Below are 9203 nucleotides of genomic sequence, written 5' to 3'. Positions count from 1 at the left end.
GGTACCGCCCTGTGTGTCCCCATCGCTGCCAGAACGTCACTGACCGGGTGTCCTGTCTCTTTCTCTCTCCTCCCACCCCATCACCCCCCATCACCCCCCAACCTCCATCACCCCCGTCACCCCGCAGGGTACCTCAGCGAGTACATGGCACCGTCGGCGTACACGGGAGACGGGGAAGCGGCGCTGAAGGTGCCGTCCCCATCGGCCATCTACGGGGCCGGGGACTCGGAGCCCCCCGACAGCCCCCACTCGGGCATGGCCGGGGGTTACATCAACGGCGACGCGGCCGTGAGCGAGGGCTACGCCGTGGACGCCTTCTTCATCACGGACGGGAGGTCCCGGAGGAAGACGTCGGCGTCGGCTTCGTCGTCGTCCTCGTCCTCGAGGAGCCTCCAGCGCCACACGTGCGGCGAGTGCGGGAAGACCTACGCCACCTCCTCCAACCTCAGCCGCCACAAGCAGACCCACCGCAGCCTGGACAGCAAGATGGCCAAGAAATGCCCCACCTGCGGCAAGGTCTACGTCTCCATGCCCGCCATGGCCATGCATCTCCTCACCCATGACCTGAAGCACAAGTGCGAGGTGTGCGGCAAAGCCTTCAGCCGGCCCTGGCTGCTCCAAGGCCACATGAGGTCTCACACCGGGGAGAAGCCCTTTGGTTGTGCCCATTGTGGCAAAGCCTTCGCCGACCGCTCCAACCTGCGCGCCCACATGCAGACCCACTCGGCCTTCAAGCACTTCAAGTGCAAGAGGTGCAGCAAGACCTTCGCCCTCAAGTCCTATCTCAACAAGCACTACGAGTCCGCCTGCTTCAAGGGGGCCGGGACCCCCCTCAGCCCCCTCCCACCTTGATTTGGGTGGCCTCCAGCCCGAGCCGAGATCAACCTCACCCAGCGGCACCCAACGGCATCCAACAGCACCCAACAGCACCCAACGGCACTCAGTGGCATCCAACGCAGTCAACGGCACCCGACGGCGCTCAGTGGCGCCCAACGGCATCCAACGCAGTCAATGGCACTCGACAGCACTCAACAGCACCCAGTGGTGCTCAACGGCACCCAACGGCACCCAACGGCACTCAACAGCAGCCGGCGGCACTCAATGCCACTCAACCTCACCCAGTGGCACTCAACAGCACTCAGCGGCACCCAACGGCACCCAATGGAGCCCAGCCCAACCCACTCAACATCATCCAACTCAACGCCACCCAACGCTGCTCAACAGCACCCAACCCAACCCAGTGGCACCCAACGCCACTCAACAGCACCCAGCTCACTCAACATCACCCAATGCAACACAGTGCCACTCAATGTCAACCAGGGTATGGGGACAGGACGACCCCCCCAACCCCATGGTGCACCCCAAGATGAGGGTGACCCCCCCTATAGACTTGCATGGGTGCCCCAACCCCATGGTGCACCCAATCTTGGCGTCACCCCGGCATTTTGCATGGGTACCCCATGGTGACCTCCCCATAGAATTGCATGAGTGCCATCGCCCTGTGGTGCACCTCAAGAGCTGGATGGCCCCCCTACAGACTTGCATGGGTGCCCCCACCCCATGGTGCACCCAACCCTGGGGTCACCCTCCCCTTGCATGTGGTGCACCCCGAGAGCTGGGTGACCCCCCCATAGACTTGCATGGGTGCCCTGATGCCATGATGCACCCCGGTGTTGGGGTCACCTCCCCTATTTGCATGGGTGCCCCATGGTGCACCCCAAGACCAGGGTGACCCCCCATTTTGCATGGGTGCCCTGGTCCCATGGTGTACCCCAACTCTGGGGTCATCCCCCCCTTGCATGTGGTGCACCCTAAGATCAGGGTGACCCCCCCCCCATTGCCTTTCATGGGTGCCCTGGTCCCATAGTGCACCCCAAGATCAGGCTGACCCCCTCATAGACTTGCATGAGTGTCATCACCCTGTGGCGCACCCCAACGCTGGGGTCACCCCACTTCTTTGCATGGGTGCCCCATGGTGCACCCCAAGAGCTGGGTGACTCCCCCCCATAGACTTGCATGGGTGCCCTGATGCCATGATGCATCCCAAGATCAGGTTGACCATCCAACCCCTGCATGGGTGCCCCCACCCTGTGGTGTACCCCAAGACCAGGGTGACCCCCCCATAGACTTGCATGAGTGCCATGACCCCGTAGTGAACCCCAAGAGCTGGGTGACCCCCCTATAGCCTTGCATGGGTGTCCTGGTCCCATGGTGCACCTCAACCCTGGGGTCACCCCCCCCCTTGCATGTGGTGCACCCCAAGTTGAGGGTGGCCCCCCCATAGACTTGCATGGGTGCCCTGGTCCCATAGAGCACCCCAAGACCAGGATGACCCCCCCCCATAGCCTTCCACGGATGCCGTGACCCCATGGTGCACCCTAACCCTGGGGTCCGTTCCACCCCCCCCCCTTGCATGTGGTGAACCCTAGGATGAGGGTGACCTCCCCATAGGCTTCCATGGGTGCCCCCATCCCACGGTGCACCCCAAAACCGGGTCCCCCCGCCCCCGGGGGCTCCCCGGCCTCATGCCATAGCCCAATCCGGGGTGCCCCCCCATTTTATGCGGGTGCACCCCAAGACCAGGGACCCCTCCCCCCTTTCGCATGGGTGCCCCCACCCCGTGGTGCACCCCAAGATCAGGGTGACCCCCCCCCGCTCCTCGCATGGGTTCCCCCCCTCTGTGCCGTACCCCAAAATAAGGGTGACCCCCCCCATTGCAGGGGTCCCCCCACCCCGCAATAATCCCCCCCTCCCCCGGCACAGTGATACGACACCCCCCCCCCCACATAGCACCCGGGTACCCCCAAATTTGCAGGGACCCCCCCAATCCCGGGTACCCCCCCTTACCCCGCATGTCCCCCCTCCCCTCCCCCGGGGCACCCCAACCTAGCAGGGGGTGCTCCCATTTTGGGGACACTCCCCCCCCCCCCCCCCCCCCCCGCGGGTACCCCAACTATAGACACAGGTACCCCCCCCCCCCCCGTTAAAAGGGGAGCTCCGACCTCCCACCCGCTGGGGGGCGCCCATCCGTGGGCCTCCCCCTTATCCCCCTCCCTCCTCTCCCCCCCCCCCCCCCCCCCCCCCCCACACCCCGGGGCTGCCCCACAGCGCCCACTCCCAGCCCAGCAGGGGGCGCTCCCTCTCCCCTCCAGCACCTCCGCCCCAGAAGGGGGCGCCCTCCCATACATTCCCACCAGGACATTCCCCCCCACTAGGGGGCTCCCTTCCATAGACCCATCCCCCCCCGGACCGCCCCTCCTCTAGGGGGCGCTCTGCCCTCCCCCCGGCGCTTCCCCACTAGGGGGCGCCGCCATCCACCCCCTTTAGGACCTCCCCCCCGCTAGGGGGCGCCCCACACCCCCCAATCCCTCCCCTTTATTCCCCCCCGAGGGGCCGCCCCACCTCCCCCCCAGTAGGGGGCGCCCTTCCAGCAGAGCACAAGCCCCGCCCCCTCCCCCGAAGCCTCCCCCCCCCTCCTTCCCCCTCCCCCTCCTCAACGATGCCAAAGCCTGAAGGGAGGCGGATAAAGGGGGGGGGAGGGGAAAAGGGGGCGGGGGGAGGGGCATGGGGGGGGGGGGGGTTGGGTGCCCCTCCCCCTCCCCCCTGGTCCCTCCCCCCCCCCCCCCCCCCGGGGGGGTCTCTGCATGCAAACCCCTCCCCCCCCCCCGATGCCGACGCTTGAGGATCTTTTATCATCCGGTTTTGCCAAACTGTAGATAGACGTGGGGGGGGGGAACCCCCCAACCCCCCCCCGCCCCCCTCTGAGCCCCCCCAACCCCCCGCCCCCCCAGAGCAATAATTGGCGCCACAAAGGGGCCGGGGGGGGCCGGGACCCCCCAATCCCGCCTCCGTGGGGCTGCTGATATCAGGGATGAGGCCGGAGTAGCGCTGCCCCCCCCAACCCCCACCCCGACACCCCCCCCCAACCCCGGGGACCTCGCACACGCCTGGTCACGCGTGTAACGCATGTACAGCACATACATGGCACATACATGCTACATACATGGCACATACACAGCACATGCACGGCACATACATGGCCTGTTGGCACCCATGTGCATGTCGCACACGCGTGTGTTGGGCAGGGGCCGCAGCAGGATGTTGCCCACGCAATGTACACGCAGTTCACATGCAGTGCACACGCAGTTCACACGCAGCGCATGGTCTGTGTGCGCTGTGCAGCAGGAAACGCTGACACTGCACCCGCTGCACCCGCTGCGCCCACCCCTGCACCCGCTGCTGCGCTGCAGCCACTGCACCCCCTGCACACGCCATAAGCACCGCACACACTGATGCGCTGCAGGCGCTGCACCCGCTGCACCCACTGACACTCTGCACACACTGCAAGCGCTGCACCCATTGACACTGCATACACTGCACCCGCTGCAAGCACAGCACCCACTGTCACACTGCACTCACTGCACCCACTGCACCCACTGACACACTGCACCCACTGCACCCGCTGCAAGCACAGCACCCACTGTCACACTGCGCTCATTGCACCCACTGCACCCACTGACGCTCTGCATACACTGCAAGCACAGCACCCAGTGCACACCCCACAGGCACTGCACTCACTGCACCCACAGCACCCATTGTCATACAGCACCCACTGACACACTGCACCCACTGCACCCGCTGCAAGCACAGCACCCACTGCACTCCCCGCAGGCACTGCAGGCACTGATGCACTGCACCCACAGCACCCATTCACACTGCGCTCACTGCACCCACAGCACCCACTGTCACACAGCACCCGTCGACACCCATTGACACCCACTGCCCCCCCGACACCCCCCCCGCAGCGGGCAGGCCCCGGGGCAATGGCGGGGGGGCCCCGCCCCCTCCTTTAAGCCCCGCCCCCTCCCCGTGGCCCCGCCCCCTCCCGTGGCCCCGCCCCCCCATTCAGGTAGCAGCACGCGGGGGGGTCCCGCGCCCCAAGCCCCCCCCCCCCCTCCCCCCACGTGCCAGGACCCGGCTCAAGGGGTCACGAGTAATAACGGTAATAATTAACTAACGATTAATAGCTAATAACTAATTAATGAGGATAATTAGTGGTGAATAAAAGCACAACCCGGCCCCGCCCCGGCCGCACCTCCCGGGACACGGCTCCTCAGTGGCGGCGCTTCATTGACTGGAGGCGAGCGGGGGAGCGGGAGCGACGGCGGCGGCGAGAGAATAAAGCAGGGAACGAAAACCAGCCCCAGCGTCCGCTGCTGCCGCCCCACGGATCCCCCCCCGCCCCACCGACACCCCGCCCCACCGAGCCCCCGGCCCACGGACACCCCCCCCCGCCGCACCGACACCCGCCCCACCGAGCCCCCGGCCCACGGACCCCCCGCCCCACCGACACCCCCCGCCCCACCGAGCCCCCGGCCCACGGACCCCCCGACCCACGGATCCCCCTGACCCACAGATCCCACACACACAGCCCCATGGATCCCCCCGACCCATTGATTCCCCCGACCCATAGACCCCCCTGATCCACAGACACCACTGTCCCACACACCCCCCCTCAGCCCCATAGATCGTCCCCTGAACCGTTGATCCCCGCCCCCCAGCCCCATAGACCCCTCCGACTCATGGATCCTCCCCCCACAGCCCCGTGGATCCCCCTGACCCATAGATCCCACTGACCCACAGACACCCTCCCCAGTCTCATAGGCATCCCCGACCCATAGATCCCCCCTGACCCACAGACCCTCTGACCCATAGATCCTCTGCCCCATGGATTCCCATATCCAATGGACCCTCTGCCTCATAGATCCCTCTGCCCCATGGATCTCGTGCCCCTTGGTTCCTCAGGGATCTCCTGTCCCAGGGATCCCCAGCCCCATGGATCCCCCAGAACTCCCTGCCCCATAGATCCCCCTGCCCCATAGATCCCCTGGGATCCCCCTGTCCCACGGATGCTCTGCCCCACGGATCCCCCTGTCCCACGGACGCCCCTGCCCCGTGGATGCCCTGCCCCATAGATCCCACCGTCCCATGGAGCCCCCTCCAGCCCCACGGATCTCGTGCCCCATGGATCCAGAACCCCACAGATCCCACAGATGCCCCGTGCATCCCCCCCCAGGGAATCCCCCCCCGCCCCGGGCCCCACAGATCCCTGTTCCGCCCCATGGCCCCCGCCGGCCTCGCCCCCGCCCTTGGCCTCGGGGTATTTTTAGCTGCGGCGGCGCCGAGCGCGGGGGGGAACCGCGGAACCCCCCCGGGGCTGTGGGGCTGCCCCATAGCGCGGCGCGGCCGGGGGGGGCGGTGGGGCTACGGGGGATGTGGGGGGATGTGGGGTGATGGGCTCAGGATATGTGGGGCTGGGGGCTATGGGGTGCTATGGGGGGTGCTGTGGGACTGTGTATGCTACAGGGCTGGGGGCTGGGTTAGGCTGTGTGGGGCTGGGTGCTGTGGGGTTCTGTGGGTGCTGTGGAGTTCTGTGGGTGCTGTGGGGCTGGGTGCTAGATCAGGGTGCTGTGGGGTGCTATGGGATGCTATGGGGCTGGGTTCTATGGGGCTAGGTCCTGTGGGGTGCTATGGGGCTGGGTGCTAGATCAGGGTGCTGTGGGGTGCTATGGGGTGTTGTGCATTACTATGGGGTGCTATAGAGCTGGGGCTGTGGGGCGCTGTGGGGTGCTATGAGGTGCTGTGGGTGCTGTGTGTGCTGTAGGGCTGGCTTCTGTGTGTCAGGGTGCTGTGGGATGCTGTGGGATGCTATGGGGCTGGGTTCTGTGGGGCTGGGTCCTGTGGGCTGCGATGGGGCTGGGTGCTGTGGGGTGCTGTAGGTCAGGGAGCTATGGGGCTGGGCTCTGGCTCAGGGTGCTGTGCGCTGCTATGGGGTGCTGTGGCTCAAGGTTCTATGTGTCCCTATGGGTCCTGATGGGTCCCTCTGGGTTGCTGTGGGTCTCTATGGGTCTTTATGGGTCTCTGTGGGTCTCTACAGGTCCCTATGGGTCGCTATAGGTCCTGGTGGGTCTCTATGTGTCCCTATGGGTCCCTATGGGTCTCTATGTGTCCCTATGGGTCTCTATGTGTCCCTATGGGTCGCTATGGGTCTCTATGTGTCCCTATGGGTCCCTATGGGTCCCTATGGGTCGCTATGGGTCTCTATGGGTTCTCTATGGATCGCTGTAGGTCTCTATGTGTCCCGATGGGTCTCTATGTGTCCCGATGGGTCTCTATAGGTCCCGATGGGTCCCAATGGATCCCTGTGTGTCTCTGTGTTCTCCCCACACCTCCCCGTGCCCCACACATCCCGGAGGAGGGGGGGTTGGGGGGTGGAGCAGGAGCCGCGCTGGGGCCGCCCCTGGCCTTGGGCACCGGTATAAGGGGGAGACCCCGGGGACGGGACCGGGACCGGGACCGGGACACGGACACGGAGCCGGAGCCGCAGCCGCAGCCGGAGCCGCAGCCGGGGCCGGAGCGGGGCCGGGGCCGGAGCGGGGCCGGGGGGATGCGGCCCCGGGGCGCGCTGTGGGGCGCTGTGGGGCGCCGGGCGCTGAGCGCGGGGGGGGCGCCGGCCCCGCCGCAGCCGTTCGAGGCCATCCCCAGCCTGGGCCGGGGCCGGTGGCTCAACCTGCTGCGGCTCTGGCGCCGCGGCGGCTCCCAGCGCTTCCACCTCCGCATGCAGGACGCCTTCCGCAGCCTCGGGCCCGTCTACAGGTGGGGGGGGCCTGGGGGGGGGCCATTGATCCCAGCCCAGCCCGTTGACCCCGCTCACGGTGGTGGGACCCATTGGGGTGGGGTCCTTGTTGATCCCATCCTATCCCATTGACCCCCCTCAGGGTGGTGGGACCCATTGGGGCGGGGTCCTCGTTGATCCCATCCCATCCCATTGACCCAATCCCATCCCATTGACCCAATCCCATCCCATTGACCTCAACCCCATCCTGTTGATCCCATCCCATTGACCCAATCCCATCCCATTGACCTCAACCCCACCCTATTGACCCAATCCCATCCCATTGATCCCATCCCATCCCATTGATCTCAACTCCACCCCATTGACCCAACCCCATCCCATTGACCCAATCCCATCCCATTGACCTCAACCCCATGCCATTGATGCCATCGCATTGATCTCATTCCATTGACCCCAAGGGTGGTGGGAGCCACGGGGTGGGTGCTCCATGTTCATCCTGTTCCATCCCATTACACTCCTCAGGATGGGGGATACATGGCGGGGGGGGGGTGTCCTTGTGGATCCTGCTCCATCCCATTGACCTCAACCCCATCCCATTGACCCCATCCCATCCTGCTGACCCCATCCCATCCTACTGATCTCAATCCCATTCCATTGACACCCCCGCCCCGGGGTGGTGGGACCCCCCAGTTGGGTGCTCCCATTGACCAATCCCATCCCCTTGACCCCCGTCAGGGTGGTGGGACCCGTTGGTTGGGTTCTCTGCCTGAGCACCCCGGTTGCCGCAGGGAGCGGGTGGGCACCTATGACTGTGTGAACGTGCTGCTCCCGCGGGACGCGGCGCAGCTCTTCCGAGCCGAGGGCGACTTCCCGCGCCGGATGGGGATCGAGGCCTGGAGCGCCCACCGGCGCCTGCGCAACCACAAGTGCGGCCTCTTCCTGCTGTAAGCGGGGGTCAGGGGCACCCCGGGGGGCTGGGGGGGGCTGGGGGGGCAGAGGCTTGGGGAGCAAGGGCAGGGTGGTCACTGTGGTCATGGGGGTCATGGGGGTGGTGGTGGTCTTGTTGGTCACAGCGATTGTGTTGGTCATGGGGGTCATGGTGGTCTTGGGGTTGGTGGTCACATTAGTCATGGGGGTCATGGTGGTGGTGATCATGGTGGTCACATTGGTCACATTGGTCACGTTGGTCATGTTGGTCATGATGGGCATGGGGGTCACAGTGGTCATGGAGGTGTTGGGCGTGGGGGTGGTGGTCACTGGGGTGGTGGTCATTGGGGTGGTGGTCATGTTGGTCATGGAGGTCATGTTGGCCATAGAATCACAAAATGGGTTGGAAAGGGCCTTCAGATCATCCAGTTCCTGCCATGGGCAGGGACACCTCACACTGGAGTTATGGGGTGGGTGGTGGTCACAGTGGTCGTGGGGGTCATGTTGGTTGTGGTGGTCTTGGGTGCCATGGGTGTGGTGGTCATGTTGGTCATGTTGGTCACAGCGGTCATGGTGCTTATGGGGGTGTTGGTCATGGGGATCATTGGGGGGTGGTCACACTGGTCACGCTGCTCCCATG

General features: G+C 65.7%; 2 protein-coding genes across 2 annotated transcripts in view; both read left to right on the top strand.

Annotated features, from left to right (window-relative positions):
- Positions 1-9203, top strand: part of CPSF1 (cleavage and polyadenylation specific factor 1) — a 38474-nt gene that overhangs the window by 21422 nt on the left and 7849 nt on the right. Inside the window, exons 24-26 of the mRNA XM_030474434.1 lie at positions 7272-7287; positions 7388-7656; positions 8425-8580. Of these exons, the coding sequence (XP_030330294.1) occupies positions 7272-7287; positions 7388-7656; positions 8425-8580 (441 nt within the window). The remainder of the gene's footprint in view (positions 1-7271; positions 7288-7387; positions 7657-8424; positions 8581-9203) is intronic.
- SCRT1 (scratch family transcriptional repressor 1) lies at positions 111-2727 on the top strand. The gene has a single exon (XM_030474437.2). It carries the CDS (start codon positions 145-147, stop codon positions 850-852), a length of 708 nt encoding a protein of 235 aa, XP_030330297.2. The 5' UTR covers positions 111-144; the 3' UTR covers positions 853-2727.

The sequence above is a fragment of the Strigops habroptila genome, chromosome 1 (assembly GCF_004027225.2).
Source record: "Strigops habroptila isolate Jane chromosome 1, bStrHab1.2.pri, whole genome shotgun sequence".
In the NCBI taxonomy this organism is placed as follows: Eukaryota; Metazoa; Chordata; class Aves; order Psittaciformes; family Psittacidae; genus Strigops; species Strigops habroptila.
The sequence above is the reverse complement of the archived record's forward strand: the minus strand, read 5'-3'. Positions and strand labels throughout refer to the sequence as shown.